We start from the raw sequence: 20,955 nt of genomic DNA on the forward strand, positions 1-20,955 counted from the left end.
TTCCCCCAGGAAGTGGTGGTCACCCCGATAAACTTATAGGTGGCCATCAGGTCACCCCTGAGCCTGTGTTTTTCCAGGATAAAGATCGCCATGGCTCTCAGCCTGTCATTGTAAGGTCTGTTTTCCTGACCTAGATACAGGGTAACATGGGGCCCCTGCAAGACACAGTAGGAAATTTGGTCATCACACCAGACGACAAAGCTAACCTATTTAACGACTTCTTTGCCTCCCTTTTCCTGAGCAGGGACCGGGTCACCCCCCCCACCAGGTCCCCCTCAGGCCCCAGGGAAGGTGCACCTAGGCCAAGGGTCATTGAGGATCTAGTCAGGGAACTTCTGGAGGGACTGGATGTATTTAACTCAGCTGGTCCTGATGATCTCCACCCCAGAGTGCTGAGGGAATTAGCTGAGGTCATTGTGGGACCCCTGGCATGGCTTTACGAGCACTCATGGTGCTCTGGTATGGTGCCAAAGGACTGGAAGAAGGCCAGTGTGGTTCCCATATTCAAAAAAGGGAAGAAGGAGGACCCGGGAAACTATAGGCCAGTTAGTCTTACCTCGATCCTAGGTAAGCTTTTTGAGAGAATTATCCTGGCACATGTCCACAAGGGACCAGCGGGGGAGATTATGCTTAGGGGCAACCAACACAGGTTCATCAAAGTCAGGCACTGTCAGACTAACCTGGTGGCCTTCTGTGACCGGGTCACCAAATCCTTAGATGCAGGGGTAGCAGTGAACATAGTCTTTCTGGACTTTAGAAAGGCCTTAGAACCTGTCTCTCACCCCATTCTCATTAAAAAACTGGGGGACTATGGTGTCAACACCTACATAGTCAAATGTGTCACTAACTGGCTGGAGGGCCGCACCCAGAGAGTGGTGGTAGATGGGTCATTTTCGACTTGGAGGGATGTGGGCACTGGGGTTCTGCAGGGCTCAGTCCTCGGGCCCGCACTGTTCAACATCTTCATCAGTGACTTGGACAAAGAGGTAAAAAGCACCCTGTTTGAATCTGCTGATGACACTAAGATGTGGGGGGATGGGGGCATGCTAGAAGGGAGGAATAGGCTGCAATCGGACCTAGACAGGTTACAGGGGTGGGCGGATGAGAATAGGATGGGATTCAACACTGACAAGTGCAAGGTGATGCACCTGGGGAGGAAGAACTAGCAGCATACCTACAGGCTGGGGAACTCCCTTCTCAGTGCAGAGGCAGAAAAGGATCTTGGAGTCATCACTGATGCCAAGATGAACGTGGGCCGGCAGTGTGGGGATGCAGTCAGGAAGGCCAACCATACCTTGTCATGCATCCACAGATGCATCTGAGTGAGGTCCAAGGAGGTGATACTCCCTCTCTATGCGGCACTGGTCAGGCCACAGCTGGAGTACTGTGTCCAGTTCTGGGTGCTGCACTTCAAGAGGGATGTGGACAACATGGAGAGGGTTCAGAGGAGGGCCACTCGCATAGTCAGGGGGCAGCAGGGTAGGCCCTATGAGGAGAGGCTCAGGGACCTGAACCTGTTCAGCCTCCACAAGAGAAGGCTAAGGGGGGATCTAGTGGCCTGTTACAAACTAGTCAGAGGGGACCAGCAGGCACTGGGGGAGTCCCTGTTCCCCTAAGCACTACCAGGAGTGACTAGAAATAACGGTCACAAGCTGGCAGAGGGTAGATTCAGATTAGACATCAGGAGGCACTACTTCACCGTCAGGGCGGCTAGGATCTGGAACCAACTTCCAAGCGAAGTGGTCCTGGCTCCTACCTTGGGGGTCTTTAAGACAAGGCTAGACAAACACCTTGCTGGGTTCGTTTGACCCCAGTACTCTTTCCTGCCATAGCAGGGGGTCGGACTTGATGATCTGCTCAGGTCCCTTCTGGCCCTACAAACTATGAAACTATAAAAAGCATGAGATTGTGGCTTATCTATGTTACCATATATACATACATCCCAGTTGAGGTTTTTTTCCCCGATTCCACTTAGGGGGAAAAGTCCATCATCATGGATTTGAATATGGGTGGAGAGGCAGGTGGCTGCCGAGACTCTGACTCCAGCCCTGAGCCCAGGTCAGGGCTAGAGTCAGAGCCACATGTCTGCCCTCCTGCAGCTTCTTCCCCTGCCCCCCACTCCCCTCCCACCTTCTCCTGTAACCTCTGCCCCCTTCCCCCATCTTTAGCATTACCTCTAGCTCTAGTGCCTCCTGGGTCACAGGGCACATGGTAGCTCCATACCCTGCCAGGCCAATCAGCAGTGGCCCAGGATCATGCTCTGTGGTTGGCCAGGGACTGTACTTCCATTTGCTCCATACCTAGGAAGGAATGAAGCTGGAGCTGTGTCTGACAGTAAGGGCAGGGAAGGGGGCAAAGGCTATGGGGAGTAGGTGGGAGAGGGCAGAGGGGGTAGGGAGGAGACAGAGGCTATGGGGAGTTGGGGGGTCAGGACTGTAGGGAGCATGCAGGGGGCAGAGACTGCAGGGAGCAGGTGACGGGAACAGGCACATGGAGAACAGGAGGAAGGCAGTATAGTCACTGCAGGGAGCAGGCCATAGGGAGAAGTGGGGGGGAAGGGAAGAGAGCAAGGAGACCATCTCCACCCCAGGCACCTGCCCCCCTGCTGCTACTTTTCCCATGGTAGCAGGGAGCAATAATTTGATTCTATACATGAAAAATTATAACAAATGTATATATTTTCTATATATAAAATCTGATTATTGGGGGGATCATCTTAAATTGGAAGTTATCTTGGAGTCAGGTAAATACAATTATTTGTTTTCTCCAATCAAGCATATCCTCCTTGGTACAGGGACATGCTCAGCTTAAGAGAAGACACCAATATCACTTTTTTTGCCTGTGACAGTTCTTGTTTTGAAGTTACTCTTTTTTAACCATATAATAACAAAAATTATTTACAAATGTCATATGAAGTTTTGAGCAAGTTCATTAGTAAAATATCAATAACTACAGCTGTTTTTACTAACTTAATGAAGATATCTGCTTCATACACTAATTCAAAACAAACCTTATTTCTTCACTGGTTGTGTAGAATTTCTTAATAGCGATACACACGCTATTTGCTTTGGCTCTAATACTTGGGCTATTTATTTTCTTCTTTCATATTCAAATAGGATTGATGTCTGAACGATGAGTTATATTTCATTCTTAAGTGTTAATGTCTTTTAGCTCATGTGCTTGGTTATTGAGTTTATTTCACTTATGGAAAAATAAAATTTTCTTGCCTTAGTGGCATATGGTACGTACTCTGTGAAAATATCTGTGATCTGATGGCCACCTATAAGTTTATCGGGGTGACCACCAGGATCTGGGGGCACATCTGTTCACCAGAGCACCCCAAGGGATGACGAGGTCGAACGGTCACAAACTCCTGCAAGACCGTTTCAGGCTGGACATAAGGAAGAATTTCTTTACTGTCCGAGCCCCCAAGGTCTGGAACAGTCTGCCAGCGGAGGTGGTTCAAGCACCTACATTGAACACCTTCAAGAGTAAATTGGATGCTTATCTTGCTGGGATCCTATGACCCCAGCTGACTTCCTGCCCTTTGGACAGGGGACTGGACTCGATGATCTCCCGAGGTCCCTTCCAGCCCTAATGTCTATGAAATCTAAAAAATATTGCCATGGAAAAAAATTATATCTTTTTTTGCCTGTAAATATATCTATGGTAGAATAAACACAGTTCTTAGATGAAAGCTTAAATTTCTTCAAACTCCTTTGAAAAAAAAACAGTAAAGTGCTATTGAAAATTATTGTAATTATAATTTACACAAATCTAGTTGAGAAAGAAACTTACAAGATGTTTTAATGAATGTTAAGTTACATCCTACTACATATCACAGTGTATGAAATTTAAAATAGCATTAAAAATACTATCACAGTCTAATTCAAAGCTAAAATACAAAGTTAATGTCACATAGATCATATCAAGATATTAGTCTATTACGGTTGGTATAGTCTAAAATTGCAAGCTGCTAACATCTGAAAAACAAGTTTTATATGTTTTAGTTTTGCAGATATATTGGAAGGTATATGTAACAGGCTGGCCTTTCAGGGCTAGGTTTCAGTGCTGGCTGCCCACCTGTTCAGTGCTAAACCCCTGCCTCACTCACCTACCCCACCTTGATGAAAGTAATATGAATGTTATTCCTAAGGCGGGAGGCTGCCCATCGTTCAACCTCCTGATAACAATGGCTTAAGTATACACTCCGACCTCTCCTTGCATGTGTCCCATGTCTCGCAGCTGTTTCTATGTTACATCTGGTATTTCCATACTATCCCATCTGATATATCTGTTTCTTGCCTGGCCTCTCACTGGGCGACTTCACTCGCTCAGCCTCTCACTGGGCCGCTGGGGTCTTTCACCTGGTGGGGCTCAGGTGGCTGCTGCCTGCCTTGCCCTAACACTGGGGTCTCTCACCCTGTAGGCTCAGGTGGCTGATGCCATGCCTGGCCCCCAACACTGGGTTCAGGTGTCTCCCCTCTGGGCTTGCCTGGCCCACGTCTCTTCCCTTGTTGGTAACCTGCCCATAGGCAGGGGCTGGGATTTTCAGGTGCCCCTTCTTGCCTTTCACCAGGTAACTGGCCTGGCATTTCCTGGGAACTCTTCTGCCACAGGGTGTCCCACCAGGCCATTCTTCCCCAGCAGGGTGCAGTTTTAAGTCATACCCAGGAGCCTTCAAGCCATTCCCCTAGCTCCTGCCCTTACCTCCAGGAAGATGTTCCAGGAGCAGCTCAGCCTGATGTTGCCTCTTTGCCTGCTCAGCTCAGACTGCTGCTTCTCTCTCTGAAGGCCTGGATTAAAATGGAGTTTGCTCCACACCCTCAGTCAATCTCAAGGTCCTCCTAGCGTCATGTGCTAGCCTTGATGAGGCTAGCACCTACCTGCCGGCTGCTTCACTGCCAACTATAAACCTTGAAGTGGCAGGCACTGTAGGTACCCTGCCACAGTATAAATACAATGAAAATAGAAGTGTGTTGTGTCACTTATCTGGCCTCCTATCTGGCCTAAAAAATCTGCTGTACTTCACCATCTAACTCCAACATGATGCTGAAGTTTGAGAGTCTCTTTGAAGTCCCAAGCCCCTTCACTATGTAAACACAGGATGGCCTGGAAATTCCATTGTGTCAGTCTGATGGGTGAAGACTTTCACAGTTAGAGGCAAAACTTTTTCAGTAATATGGGTTATCTCAAATTATGGGTGCACAGCTTCAGTAACAAGAGGGACTCAACTTGTAGCACTTTTCTGAAGAATATATATAAGTATTTAGTGGTTATTCAACATTTCTTGAAAATCAGGCCTCTTCTAATGTGTCTTGAGTTGGACACCTAGACATTACAATAGTTCAAATCTTTGTGCTAAATGCATGGTTAGGTGTCTACCTGGTTTTTAAAAGGATTTTAAAAGTTACCCTAAATTCAATGACATGGTTATCTGGACAGCACTTTAGGAAATCATAAAAGTGCTAAAATAAATATTTAAGAGTCTTAGTTTAAGATAGCAGCGTAACATTTTGAGAAACACCCCAGAGCCAGATCCACAAAAAGATAGTGTTGTCACACCTTATTGTGAGCTACCAGTTGCAAGAATGGTATTCATCTAGTTTAGTAAAGCACCAAGGGCAGAGGGGGTGGGGAGTGAGGGAGCCTATACATGAGTTGGAATTCCAGCTCATCAGAGCAGGTGCAATTAATTGAGTCTGCTGGAACATGGCAATTGTCACACTCCAGCATCCTCCTGTGTCTCATGTATCAGTGTCCCCAAGCTTAAAAATGGCAAGAAGTCACTTGAACTCAAGTTCGTCCAACAAGCTTTAATTCAAGCACTCCCACCACCATTTTTAAGTGACTCTGATACAGGAGACATGGCGGCGTTTTAATTAGAGTGGTTCTCAGAGCTGCTGTAATTAAAGCACTGCCCTCACTCTGGAGCATGTAAAGTGCCCCAAGTTTCCTATGCAGTAAATGGGGAGAGTCTAAAAACTGGATTCATAACAGCCAACATGCTGAAATCAGGGGCACCTAATCAAGCCAATATGAAATGCTAAAGAAAGTGACGTTTCTTAAATGCCACCTCTTTCTCCAAGTTAGGCTTCTGCCTGGTACCATCAGTTAGGTGTCTATCTGAGACTAAGACCCACAGTCCAAAACCCCTTCCTTGACTTATTTCAGTATGAAGAACTCACTCATAACATCACCACTTCAGATGCCCTCACTGCCCATTCTAATATTATAAAAGCCTAAGTCTGTCTGTCTGTCCATAATGCTTTATTAGCGCGCTGATTGACTGACAAACAGCCAATCAGAGCACGAAGAAGCGTTCTGACAGAAATGCAGCCCACTGCCATGATGGTGGGGACACAGGTGATGGAGTGGGGGGCAAGGCCAGCACACCTGGCCTTCCCCCTGCAACTTCCCGCTCCCTGGAGGTGGCAGCAACAGAGTGAATGGAAGTGGGGTGGGGCGAGGCAGGCCTCATTCCCTCCCCCCCGCCCTGCTCTCTGCAGGTAACGCAGGGAGGGAGTAGGCCGGGTCCAAACGCGGATGGAGGGAGCAGGCCTGGGTCCAATGTGGAGCTGGGAGTGGGCCCGGGCCCAACGTGGGGGAGGAGAGCAGGTCCAGGTCCAACGCGGGGGGAAATGGGTGTGAGCAGGGAAAAGCCATCCCACCAGTGTGGGGGGAACAACAGCCCTAGCCTCCCACGGCAGCAGCTGGGGGAGGGAAAGAGCGGGCCTCCTCCCCCCTTTCTCACTCTTCCCCCTCCCCCGTGTCATCCCTGAGCCTGCTCCTCCCGTCCCTGAGCTGGCCTGATGTGGAAAGGGGAGGAGCGGGTGTGCCGTGGGCGGTGACGGTTGGACCAGGGGAGGACTGGGCCCAGGCCCAGTGCCGGGAGGGGAGCAAGCCTGAGCTGGGGAAAAAGTTGACCCACCACGGCAGTGGGTGAGGACAGTGGGCCTGGCTTGACCCAAACCAGCATGGCAGCTCTGCAGGGGGAGTAACAAACCTCCTCCCCATATCAGGCCCAGGCCCACTCCTTTCCCACCCCGCTCCCCCGCGTTGGTCCTGAGCCCACTCCTCCCATCCCCCCAACTACCTCCCCCACAGGCTTGCCACAGGAGCCTGGCTTCTCCCCAACTTCGGGCCTGGTCCTTCCCCTTCATCGGGCCCGGGCACTCTTCTGACCCCCCCCACCGCTCACCCCCCCCCCCCCCGTCATTCTTGACAGGCAACTGGCTAGTCTTTCATACAATAGCCTAGAGATTGCGACACTCTCCTAGAAAGTGAGAGGCCTGGGTTCTAGGGCTTCCTCAGCCTAAAGTGCTTCAGTTCATCTCTCTTACCTATTAAGAAAGTGTCTTAAACAACAACCTGTCAGCAGAACTGAAACAGGGGAGTGGTATTCCTCCGTCTCCTTAGTTCTCCTGTTGAAACTGCGCTACTACGGAGAAAAGTATTAAAGATTCAGAGCACCAGATATGGAGGGAATGGGGCTGGTTAGGCAAATGATAAGGGCATTGCCCTGGGAATGGAGAGTGCTAAGATGTGGTCCATGCTCCCAAGACAGTCACATTTTGTATTAAAGAGTCATTTGAAAAAAAACATGAATCATGGCAGGGTCAGGAATCAGAATACAGGTCTCCTCATTCCATGATAAATTAACTCAACACTGCCATACAGAGCCGGGCTCCCATCTGCAAAATGGCATGACATCAACAGGAAAAATAGAGTGTCCCTGCTTAGCCTTATAACCTTGTTATAGGATAATTTACTGGCAGGTGGGAGATATGCATTTGAACCTCCAAAGGGTTAGATGAGCATAGAACCCAAGACTCTCAATTCTGAGTGAATGCTGTAATCAGTAGGCCATAATGTAGAGAGAGGGTCATGACAACGACACCTTCTCCTCCAGGTGTTATACCTGGTACTGAATTCAGTGCTGGTGTAAGTATGTGTGGTATACAGATTATCAGGCACTGAAGTAATTTGGCAAAAGTATTGTGGCTTCCTTGCTTTAGGAGCTAAAGGGCATGTCTATATTCTGGTGGTAGCTTGCTTTGGCTAGGTTAACCCTGAGTAATTCCTGTCTACCTGCTTCTAGATATGTGCTCCAACCTTGGAAGTGCACTGATGCTGCCACTCTGAGGTTGTCTCAAGCAGCTGCTCTATCAGGGAAAGCCTCAGGAGCAAACACAAACGGACATCTCAGAAAAGCCTCACAGGCATACTTTGGGAAGGTGGGGTGTGCTTGAGAATGGCTGGCTAGAAAAGACTGCTATCACAGTTCTATCAAACATTCTTTAAGTTGCTTTTAAGACATCAAATTGCATTTTTGGCTCTGGCCTAAAGTGATTTGGGAACCAGTGAAACTATTGAAAATGGAATTAGGTTTATAGATTTGTGCTGGGTAGGAAACTGAGAATTATTATGACTTTGAAAGCATTTTCCCCTTCTGCATTGGGAAGAACCTGAGGCCTTTCAATGTTATTCTTGAAAAATGAAAGAAAGACCAGTCAAGTTACTGCCCATACCTTAATGTTTATGTCATCCTAGAAACATAGGGAAACAAAGTTCTTGTCCTACCTGCTTGAAAGCAAAGATCTGAAACCAGGTCTCCTTCATCTATAGTGAATGCTGAGCAAAGCAATCTGTCTCTGATCTGATAATTTTAATAATAATAATGCTAAGGGCCACGATACCTAACACATTACTGCTGAGTAAATGTCCACCAGCATAAAGCAGCAACTTTTCCAGGAGAGTAAATTACTAGGATATACAACATCTACAGTTGTATAGTTTTGCCACTGATTTTTCCTGGGGTAACTCTATATTAGAATTTAATACACACAGGTGTAGGACTATATGTTGTCTGTATGCTCTTTTTTGAGCATCTTCACACATGCCAGATGTCTGCTGAATTAATTGAGTCTGCTTGTGTGTGCTAATTACCATGCTCCAGCAGGCTCCATGTCACATATGCTCAGCGTCCCTGTGCTTCGAAATGGCAGCAGGGGCACTTTAACTAAAGCTCATTGAATGAGCTTTAATTAAAGCACCCATGCTGCCATTTTGAAGTACAGGATGCTGAATGCACGTGACGCTCCAGGCGCTTTAAGTAGAGCGGTTCTTGGAGTTTCTCTAAGAAGAGTGGTGCCCACCCCTCCACCCTGGATCAGGTGTAAAGATGCCCTCTTTGTTTATATCACTAGCATAAAAGCAGGTTTCACCAATATGAATGAGTTATATGCCTAAGCCGTAAGTAGAAATGCATTAATAAGGAGATACTATGAAAGACAAAAGAAAACTCTTCATAACCTAGTGTGTACGTTACTCAGTTGGACTGTGGGAACCTGGAGTTCAGAGTGTTGTTCCAGCGGTTCTTAGATTATTTGTACAGAGCAAAGAAGAACATCTGTAGCAGGAAAAATTGAGAGAGATCATAAAATCATAGAGAAAGAGAGCTGGAAGACACCTCTAGAGGTCATCTCATCCATCCCCCTGAAGCAAACTTTCCTATACAACCCATGATCTAAACTCTTATATAAGACTACTGTCAACCCTGAAACAAAATAGACATAACACCCTAACCTGCCACAAGTAAATCAGGGGAATCATGGCAGCCAACATCTTACTTTAATAAAAGGTTGTTCAGTATATGTGCAGGAGATCCCATGCAGAGGGCCACACCTGTGCTGCAGAGGAAGACAAAAACCCGTTAGTCTGTACCAGTCTGCCCATGGGGTAAATTCCTTTCTGACCCTAAGTATGGTGATTGGTCTGACCCTGAGTGTGGAAAGGCAAGAACCTCTAGCTAGGAACCCCCAGCTTTGGTCCCAGCAGGAGCACTGGCACATTGCAATCAAAGTTCTTGGCTGTAGCCTCTAGGGAGGCTTAAAAACACCCTGAAAAATGTAGCGAAGAAAAAAAAAGGTGTGGGGGGCAGGAGCAACCAGTGAAGCCCATAAGCATGGGAAATACCCATAGTAGAAAATAGGCATAGCTATACCTAGATCATCCCCAACTGGTAAGTGTCCAACCTCTTCTTGAACACCTTCAGTGATGGTGATTCCACAACTTCCCTAAGCAGTCTATTCCACTGCCTCACTATTACAACAGTGGAGACATTTTTCCTGATATCCAACCTAAATTTACTTTACTGCAACTTCAAGTCATTAATCTGCATCCTCCTCTCTACAGCAAGAGAGAAAAGGTGCTTTTCCTCTTCTTCATGGCAGCCCTTCAAATATTTGAACACTGCTATCATGTCCTCCTATTCACCGTTTTTGCAAGCTGAGCATGCCTAGCTCCTTCAGCCTCTCCTTGTATGACTTGACTTCCAAGCCCTTGATCATCTTTTTTGTCATCTCTGGACCCTCTCTGACTTCACATCCTTTTTAAAATATGGAGCCCAGCACTGCATGTGATGCTCCAGATGAGAGCTTACCATTGCCAAGCAGAGAGGCACTAGCAGCTTCCAGGTCTTGTACCTAACACTTCTATTGATACATCAGAAAAACACATTTGCCTTTTGCGAAGCTGCACCACACTGCAGATTCATATTGAGTCTGTGATCAACTAACACTCCCAATCCTTTTCCATAGTGCTACCATACAGCCAGGAGTCACCCATTTTATACAAGTGTTTTTGATTATGTGTCCTGAAGTATAGCACTTTGCATTTGTCCACATTGAACTTCATCCTGTTAACTCTAGCTCAATTTTCCAACCTGTTGAGATTCTTCGGAATTATGTTTCCACCCTCCAACATGTTCGCAGTCCTTCCCAGTTTCATTGTGTCTGCAAACTTGCTCAGGAAGCTTTCTATGCCAGTATCCAATAAATAAACCACTATCATTAATAAATATTAATAAATATGTTGAACAGCATGGGTCTGAGGACAGACCCCTGAGGGACTCTACTCAAAACCTTCTGCCACTTAAACATTGATAATTATCCTTTGCAGCTATTGAGCCAGTTAGCTATACACCAGCCCACATTTCTCCAATTTGTTCATGAGAAGGTCATGTGGGACCCTGTCAAAAGCCTTGCTGAAGTCCAGATATATAAACAGCATTCCCTTCATCCACCCAAGTAGTTACTTTCACAAAGGTGATCAAGTTTGCTTGGCGCATTTTGTTTTTCATAAATCCATGCTAGCTGCTTATGATCAACCTTTCCTCCAGGTGTTAACTGGTCTGTGGTTCTCAAGGTCCTCCTTTTTGCCTTTTTTAAAAAGGGGCACTACATTGGACCTTTTTTGGTCCTCTGGTACCTGTCCTGCCTCCCATAACTTTATGAAAATCATTGCCAAGTGGTTCAAGGTTTCCTTTGCCAGTTCCTTCAAGATTAAGTCTATCCAGCCCTCCTGACCTGAATTCATTCAAATCCTCCCAAAACCTCTTTGGCCATTTATTTTGTTATCTTATCCCTCAGCTTTCCTCCTTCTTTCTCCAGATAATCTTTATTAGGTGTCTGGCTGCAGCTTAATTTTTTTTGTGAAGATTGAGGCAAAGTAGCTTTTGAGTAGCTCTGCCTCCTTTGAAACTTTGGTTAGGAGTTCCCCCTGGTTTGTTAACAGTGGACCCACAAGCTTCCTTGGTCCTTCTTTTCTGGCCAACATACTTATAGAACCTCTTCTTGCTGTCCTTGACCTCCTTTGCCATGTGCAGTTTGTTTTTTATCTTTGCCTTCCTGATTTTGTCCCTGCACATTCCTGCTATTTCCTAGTACATTTCCTTGGTGACCTGCCCATTCTTCCATTGCCTGTATGATTTCCTTTTGCATTTAAAGCACTTTAGAAGCTCCTTATGCAACTACATTGGCTTCTTGCCATTCTTCTTGTGCTTCCATCCTGTCAGGACAGTTTTTGCTGGGCTTCCAATACTGTGCCCCTTAGAAACTCCCAGCCCTCCTGTGCGCCTTTATTCTTCAATCTGTCTTTCCATGGCACTCTACCTATTAACTCCTTGAGTTTAATGAAATCCACCTTTTTCACATCTAGTATCCTAATTTTGCTGACCTCATGCTTTCCCTTTCTCCAGATCTGAAATTCTGTCATATCTGATTGCTTTTTCCCAAGTTGCCCATCACCTTTACATCCTCCACCTGTTCTTTCCTGCTGGTCAGGAGAAGATCCAAGGTGTTCCCTGATCATTGTGTTTCAAGTATTCACCTGGAAGTTTCAGCTGCTGGTCAGAATCAAGTTGAACAGGGACTTAGCCATCATTTTTTCATATGAATGTTATAGCTATTGGGCTGGTTGCAGTAGTGGCAAGTGTCTCAGGTTTTAAACAAAAACTCCACCTGGCACCTGAGACACCCTCCTGATAAGTTTTGTGAAAACCAGGTCTTTCAAGGAAAAGGTTTCATGTTTGATAAATTGTTATTTTCTGAGTTAAAACTGTTTCATTGAAAAAGTCATGAACAGATCTATTCTACAGTAAGGTGTTTTGAAAATTTTACCTGGGTTTTAAAAACTTTGAGTCTGGTAGTTTCTTAGGTTGCACCCACTCTAGTTTTTACTGTTGGAGAAAGTGATCTCTCCAACTGAAAGTAAACCTGAAATACCATTTCCTTTTCCTTCATATAAGGATCATTTTTCAAATTGCTTCCTACTGGAGTTAGGCAATTAACTTTTGACAGTGTAAAAGTTGAGCAAGGGGTTGAATTGTGTGACTATAACTCATGTGAATCCTATGCTACCTTGCATATGATAGGTGTTGATTGAAAACCGTTTTTTACAGGCAAGACCATGAACTTTCTTAAACTGTTTTTCTTATTCTGTGTCACAGATAGGAAATGGCATTTGAAATTTAAAGTTTAAGGCTGATGAGTTTAATTTAAATGAGCTGGTGTTTGAAATAGATAACACTTTCATTTGGGTAAATTAATGGTGTGGCAAACGGAAACTCAAAGATGCTTCTACCTATAATAAAATATGATGCTCTCTAGAATTCTAAAACTTCACCATGTAATTACATCACCTAATCTGATTTATTTTATTGCTTGGGAAATAGTACAATGTTTTCTCTACATATTAACATAAATGTAATTTAAGATTTTATATAAATGTTTGTATAAAAAAACCCAAGTAACTTTGGATTCATATTGGTTTACTGGGTATTTTGGATAATGGCTAGTATTTGGACACAAGTGTATTTATAATTTACTTTACTGATTTTGCTGGTAACATAATGCAGTGTGCATTTTTGGTTGCTTAGACCTTTCACCTCCATCCACATATGGATACAAGGTTTGATTAGAGCTCGCAGATATTGCTAAAATTTCTCTCCAAAGTATTTTTTGTAAAGAATTTATTGCACCCATGTTTGCTCTCTCTTTTCAGTCCAGTTTCAACAGGTACTTATATGAATGAGAGTTGATCTGAAGTAAGCCAAGTAATTGGAAGGGCTCCCGGTTTGTTCAATGAGCTATGTCTGGCCTTTAAGGTTTACTGACATGAATATTTTCAGGAAGAGAATTTCAAAGTCATCTATGCACCACATAAGCTTTGAATTCCCATCTGTTATAATTTTTGTTCTGTTTGTCTAGTGTCTACTGTTTGGGTCCTGTTCCATGACCAGAGTCCATAGGCTATATACTTCTACTGACGATAATTTCATTCTGTGTGGACAAGGTAGAGGAGGTAAAATCCACAGGTCAAAAAGCTGGGCTGCTGCAAAGCCCTTTCAGCTGTTCTGGGCTGGAACAACAGCTGCAACCTGCCTTCACCAGTACGGTGCCAAATATTTTGTCCAACTGCTTCTTGTACAAATCCAGTATATCTTGGAATACAAAGTTTAAAACAAAACAATGTTTTCATGAGTGCCAATTAACTCTGGAAATTAAAATGGTGACATTTGTAAGTAATGTATATTTAATATGCTAAGTGGACAGTAACTCTGGCTTTAGACACACAACACACATTGACTGGCATAAGCAGATGCTTATATAAACAGTGAATACCTACCCGGCTATAAATGCCTTGAATCTATGGTAACATTATCGCAGGAAAATTCTATGGTCAGACTCCACTACTGTAAGTAGGAGGAGATACCGTCTCCCATCTTCTATCCTGAGACAGATGTTTGTTATAGGAAAATAGGTTATTACAGGGTCTCTACCACATAATAGTGTGGCACTGTAATAGGTGTATTGGGACTGCTACACCTAAAGAACTGCTCCTCTGTCCACTCAGGATCCTGGTGCAATTTACATCAGCATAGAAAGCCTATGTAAATCATATTAGTGTAAATGTTTCATGTATCAGCATCCATAAAAATTTCCTAGTGTAGGAGATATAGATGTTAATGTTGAATGTAACCTTTCTATTCTAGTCAGGCAGCACTACAGACTAATTGTAATTGTCCAACAAGTCAGGTCTTACTACTTTGCTACTGTACACTCTTACCATACTGTGTCTTACTCTACACATAAAGTATCTGAGTGAAATATGTACTACAGATAGGGTGCATTTACATGTTGCCCTACGGTGATATAGTGATCCTAGACGTACTGTATCATTGTGTGTCTACACATGATCGCTAGCTATGTCGATGTAACAGTGCGCTCCCCAGGTATAGCATGCCACTACAGCAACGTAGGAGTAAATTTGTCTGTGTACTGTACACTTGGAGCAGTAACCACCTGTACTTTAATACTAAAATATATTTTAGTATTTCCAAAAGGAACAAAAGCAAGGCAATGTGTATCATAGAATCATAGAAAAATTGGGTTGGAAGGGACCTTAGAAGGTCATGTTGTCCAACTCCTTGCTCAAAGCAGGACCATGCTGATTGAACTGGTATAACTCTGTGAATTAGTTCTGAAGCCAAACATGTATAGTGAATAGCTCTCATTGCTCTCCTTTTCTGAAATCCCCACTAGCTATTATCTCTGTCATTCCATAGCTCTACTACTCTTGAGAGCAAGAGGCCACAGAAGAACTGTGGATCAACTGCTGTAAATTGTCAAGACTTCAATTGTCTAGAGTTCAAAGGAGCTGTGTCCATTTATATCAGCTGTTAATCTGCCCCCATGTTCCCCAAATTGCAGGCTGTATTGCTGATACCAAACCACTGGGAGGACTAAAAAGCTGATAGTTTATTTTTAAATAATTTTGGGAGATGTTATTTTTTAAACAAATGTAGTACTGCAAATCTTGCTAATTTAAAACAAGTAAAATAAAAAATGTTGGCATTTGCACATGAACAGCTGCAGCTCCATTGTTCTTTATATTTGTTATATGCTGTGAGACAATGTGTTTGAGCCAGTTCTGGTCTGGGGATTAAAATTGATGGAAAGTATTTAATTTGACTGATGATCTCACCTTTCTGAGGATTCTAAAGCACATCTAAATATCAAGAGCTGCAAAAATTTGTTTTTTGCCTGTTCTATCTCTGTTTTCACAGTGTGCTCTTAACTATCCTGGCATGTTTATGAAGCAGTTGCCACTATAACGCATTGCTATGTGAGATATATAATGAACTTTAAATGATGACTAATACTGTACTCTAATATTCATGCAACACCTTCATTCAAGACACCTACAATGTTTGACAAATGCTAGTCAATTTTATTTTCATTTAAAATATGCCCAGAATGGGTGCCAATTTATTTGCTCTGCTAAATAAGTGTGCAATAAATACATTAAGTGCACATTCCTTGTCCTTAAAAAACAATAATGAATAATTTAGCATCTGTCCCGTTTCTCCTTTCTCAAACAGAACTCCTACTAGTTTCTATACAAATTCCTTTTTTGTTTATTAGTCCTAGATAACAAATGTCTCTGTACCCAAAATATGTATGAATAGTAAGAAATGTTCTTTTTAGCATCTCTTAGCTGCCCTTAACCAGTCTTAAACAGCTTAGCTTAAACAACAGCTGTCTCCTGGCTGGGACTGGAACATTGCACCCTGCCTCTGGGGGGTGGCCTGCTGCCGTGGTGGGAATAATGTCCACCTGCCCTGGCAGCACTGAGCTCGTGGCCCCAGCTCCCTGATGAGGGGCAGGGGACATAGGAAAGAGCAGAAGGGAAGGGGCATGTCCCAGCCCCCTGCCCAAATCCACCAGTGGGACAGCTAGCAGTTAGCAGCAAACTCACTGCTAGCTAGCCCACCAGTAGATTGAAGCAGGGGGTCAGGACCTACCCCACACCTACAGTTCTTTGCAAGCCCCATGCCTCAATCACCTGATTGGAGCATGAGACTGGGACCTGCCCCTGACTGGGACAGTTCCCAGCCTCTGCTCCATGATCGTGGGGTGGGGGCTAGGGAGCTTGTTCCCCGCTCAGCTCCATGAGCATGGAGCTGGGAGGGGAACAGGCTGGGGAGTCTCCGTTCTCATGAATGGATCTGTGTCAACCTGGCGCAAAGTGGCCAGTGGTGTCCCTCAGGGGTCCGTGCTTGGACTGATGCTTTTCAACATCTTTAGCAATGATTTGGATGGGAGAATGAAAAGCTCACTGGCCAAGTTTGCACACCAAGTTATGAGGCAGTGTGGTCACGTCAGAAGGTAAGTTGCAGATACAGGCAGACCTAGACAGGCTTGAGAGTTGGGCAGACTGGAACCAGATGAAATTTAACACTTCCAAGTGTAAGGTGCTCCATCTGGGGGCAAATAACCCTGAACATACATACAGGCTCAGTGGTGACAGCTTGACTTGCACCACGGCCAAAAGGGACCTATAATTGACCATTGTGCGAATATGAGCCGTCAGTGCAAGGCGGTGATCAGCAGGGCAAATAACATGCTGGCATGCATCAACCGATGCATCTTGTGTAAAACTAAGCAAGTGATACTCCCACTGTACTCAGCACTGGTGAGACCACAGTTGGAATACTGTGTCCAGTTCTGGGTGCCACACTTCAATAAGGACATGGAAAAGCTTGAGAGGGTCCAGAGAAGATGATCAGGGACTTGCAAGGCAAGCCATACAAGGAAAGACTAAGGGACCTGGGCCTCTTTAGCCTAAAGAAGAGAAGGTTGAGAGGGGACTTGATAGCGGTGTACCACTATATCAGAGGAGTGCATCAGGATCTTGATGACCAACTGTTCACTAGGGCACCCACAGGGAAGACCAGGACCAGTGGATACAAACTCCTGGAAGGCCACTTCAGACTTAATACCAGGAAAAACTCCTTCACAGTCAGGGTGTCCAGACTGTGGAATAAACTCCCTGCAGAGGTGGTGCAGGCATCTACCCTGCAGGTTTTCAAGAGGAGACTAGACAGTCACCTCGCTGGGGTCACCTAACCCCAGTTGTCTTCCCGCCTAGAGTGGGGGGGTGGACCCGATGATCTGCAAGGTCCCTTCCAGCCCCTAATGATCTATGAATCTATGAACACTGCTCCCTGCTGGCCAGCTGACCATGATCAGATTTGCTCCTAGTCAAGCGTCTACATGAGTGCTGCCGCGCAGTAACTAGTCACAAGGAAATTTGCTCTTTCATTTGCAGGTAGCAAATTTTCTCACAATTAGTGAGGTTTACTGCACAGTAAGTATGTGCATGTGTAGATGCACATGCTTACGGGACACATCTGTATGTTCATTTGGTCAGGGCTCTGTTTACTTGGTGTAAACTTCTGTGGATTAAGCACTCCCAGGCAGGCGCCTACACATGCAGGGACTAGGGAACAGATTTGCTGCTCTTAGCAGCAAAATTCCTGCAGCCCTGCAATGGGCCCCTGCTGCCAGCGGGGGAAGCTCTGGCTGCAGCTGCCAGCAGCCAGCATCCCTCTTTAAAAGCCAGCCCTGCTCGCTGCTCCCTGGCTAGCCACTTCCCTGCCCGGGAGCAGCATGTCCAGCACAGAGACAACACGTGGCAGCTCTCTCCTTGCCTACTCTGCATCCCTGTGCTATGACTACTCCAGCACCTGCCCCTGGCAGTGATGATCAGTGACAAGAATCCTGCTGGCTGCCATGCTGGCCCTGCTGGCCCGCCGCACCAGCCACCACCTGGCCCATGGCTGTTTTGGCCCACCTAGCTCCCTCACATGCAGTGACCATCTGCCTGGCTAGAGGGTGCTGTCCCAGGCCCACCACTGTGCAGCTCCTGCTGGCAGGGACACCAATGAAGTGCTTCTGGATGCCATCACTGGGGCCACCATACACTCCTGGGCCTCCAGCCCTGCTGCCTGTGGGCCTGCCAGGCCAGCCAGGATGGATGATGACACATCATCCAGCACACCTGGGATGATGAGCAGTGGCTGGAAGCCTTCTGCATGACCCAGGCTCAGGCTTCTGGGACCTCATGGAGTTACTCTGGCCACACTTGGAGTAGCAGGACAAGAGCATGGCGTAGGTAAGGCTACCACCAGGAAGGCCATCCTGGAGGTGTGTGGCACCTTCCAGGACATGCTGGGGCCCACCATGCTCTGCATGCATCACCCCCAGGGCTGCCCTGGGCTTCCTCCAATGCATCAGGGCCCTGGATGGGACCCACATCCTCATCATCTACCTGGCCCATGGACACCACCTCTATTACAGCAGAAGGGGCTTTCACTCTGTGGTGTTCCTGCAGGCTCAGGGAAGGCTGTTTGGAGTGTGCTGCAGGCAGGTGGAACTTGTCCTACTTGCCAGAAGCTTTCTGCAGCTAGACCTGGGGGCTGAGAGGCCTGGCTGGAGTCTGCAGCTGCTTGCAGCACCTTGCTGGCCTGGTTAACATAGTCCTGGCAGCTGTGAGCACTGCAGTGCCAGACTGTAGTGCTCAGGTTCAGACAGGCTGGCATAGCTAAGCTGTGGCCCACCCATGGAGACACAGGGGCCTCAAGTGCTCTCAGGCTCCTTGCATGTGTGCCCCAGGGCTCAAACTGCCTGTAAGCTTTTACATCCTGAGGCAGGGGACTGCCACAGAGGCAGCCCAGCCTTGGGGCAGGAGAGGCTCCTATCCTGGAGCCCTGGGGCCAGCCTAAGGCCAGCCTCCTAGTGACAGGGTAGACCTGAGAGAAAACTTGCTCCTGGGTCACAGCTACATATTTGTTACTGTGCAGTATCTAATCCTGTGTAAATTTGCTACCTGTGCACAGTTAAGGGGTTTTATGCATGGATTTATGCACAATTATGGGTTTTTACTGCTCAGTAGGCGTGTAGATGCTCACACTTACTGCACAGTAAACTAGGCTAATCCACATTTAGGCATCTTATGTAGACACGCCCACTGCTTAGTAAACTATGCTACTACACAGTAAACAGCTTATGTAGCTGCTCCCAGAAAAGACAAATTAAGAGGACAGAAACAGCCAAAAAATGACTTTCATCTGATCACTTGATCTTAGCAGAACTTTTACCTCCTGGTCATCAAAGCCACAACTTCATAAATACTTTGTGCAGAGGTAAAAGAGTGACACAAACACTGAAGAAAATTCTAAATATGAGTAGCAACATAAGTTCTGTACAAGTGGTATAGATACTGAGTTTATGGTTCCTTAATTTTGTGGTCTAATCCAGTGGTTTTCAACTTGTTGTCCAGGGATCCCTGGGGGTCTGCAAACTATGTTTAAGGGGTCCATGAAAGATGACTGTGATCAATCAAAAGTGTGTGAATACCAACACTTACAATTCAAACGGGTTCACACCTCCATTTGAAATTTCCAAAGGGGTCTGCACCTCCATTCACAATTTTTTAGGGGTCTGCAAATTAAAAAAGGTTAAAACCCATTGGTCTAATCTATGTCTAGCCTGCATAAATTAGAGCTGCCAGAGGTAGCTTTTACTCATGCCTTCTGACTAGGACCCCAAGGTACCAGATGCCTAGGAACAAAGCCAAAGTACCACAATATCCTTTCTGTGCCTAAAAATTATATACTTTTATGTCCACCTATAATATCTATATTTTGACATCCAAAGCGATTGGATATAATCCTGTCTCTGTTAAATCAGTGGCCAATATCCTTTGACTTGAATGGAGACAGTATGTTGAATATAGTTTTCACTATCAAAATGTGAAAGATACTGCTAAAGTGCTGTTGGAAAAAGGTGAAGATCTGTTATGGAGTGACAGCTCAAAGAGTGTACAATTTAATTACCATATAGCAAATGGAGTGAATTAGACAAATTTGTCTTCTGGATATTCAAGAGTTTCACATGTTGGAAAAAGTCCTACTATGGCCTGATCCTACAAATTTTTTTATAATTCAATGCTGTCTATTACTTAGGAATATCATAAGACATGCTCAGTTCTGTCATGATGACTTCCCTTGGCCTGTTATGAGAAACAAAGTTCTTCCATTGCCAAAATCTGTATTAAAATTTAACATGAGTGCTATGAAGATTTCTTTTGTAAATGTTATTGCCTTCATGGTTAGTGCATTATAGCTACCTTGGATAAAGAGCTATAAGGAGGAGAACTTCCAAGAGTGTTGGATGGCTCACTTCCACTATGCTTTTGAAACTATTCCCCAATGATTAATTTCAAGTTGGCACAGGAATTGTTGGGATATGATATATGATGTGATATGATATGGTACTGTGCTTTACAATATATATTAATTGTGTGAAACTAGAACAAATATGATGTAACTCAGCATTAATTTTTCAACTTTTTTGGACCAACTAACAAAATTCTTTGCAATAAAGGTAAGTTCATTTATGTCTTGACTGAACATATTGACTTCTACCTTTCATTTACTTCAACTTGGTTTCGTCTGCTGTACAGTACAGTACCCATAATTATTAGTTAAGTTTAGCAGAGAGAACAAATAATGTTACGTTCTACTTTATGCAATATTTTCTCTGAACTATTCTCTTTTCCCTTGCAGGACTGTTCTGTTTACACTGACCTCTGTAGTTGTGCTTGTCATCACTACTGACTGGATCAGCTGGGACAAGTTGAATCGTGGATTTCTGCCAAGCGATGAGGTCTCAAGAGCCTTCTTGGCTTCTTTCATCTTAGTGTTTGACCTTCTTATTGTCATGCAGGTACACTGCCCTAATGTTTCATTCAGGCTCCTGGAGCTGT

General features: G+C 45.2%; 1 protein-coding gene across 6 annotated transcripts in view; it reads left to right on the plus strand.

Annotated features, from left to right (window-relative positions):
* TMEM117 (transmembrane protein 117) overlaps window positions 1-20,955 on the plus strand; it is a 430,756-nt gene that overhangs the window by 332,409 nt on the left and 77,392 nt on the right. For 5 of the 6 annotated variants that reach the window (XM_090042374.1, XM_090042373.1, XM_090042376.1 and 2 more), the window contains one exon: window positions 20,756-20,915. In XM_090042374.1, coding sequence (XP_089898500.1) covers window positions 20,756-20,915 — 160 coding nt within the window. The remainder of the gene's footprint in view (window positions 1-20,755; window positions 20,916-20,955) is intronic. The other variant, XM_090042375.1, reaches the window with a different exon arrangement.

This window comes from Crocodylus siamensis, chromosome 4, assembly GCF_052110815.1.
Source record: "Crocodylus siamensis isolate JL-2025a chromosome 4, ASM5211081v1, whole genome shotgun sequence".
Lineage (NCBI taxonomy): Eukaryota > Metazoa > Chordata > Crocodylia > Crocodylidae > Crocodylus > Crocodylus siamensis.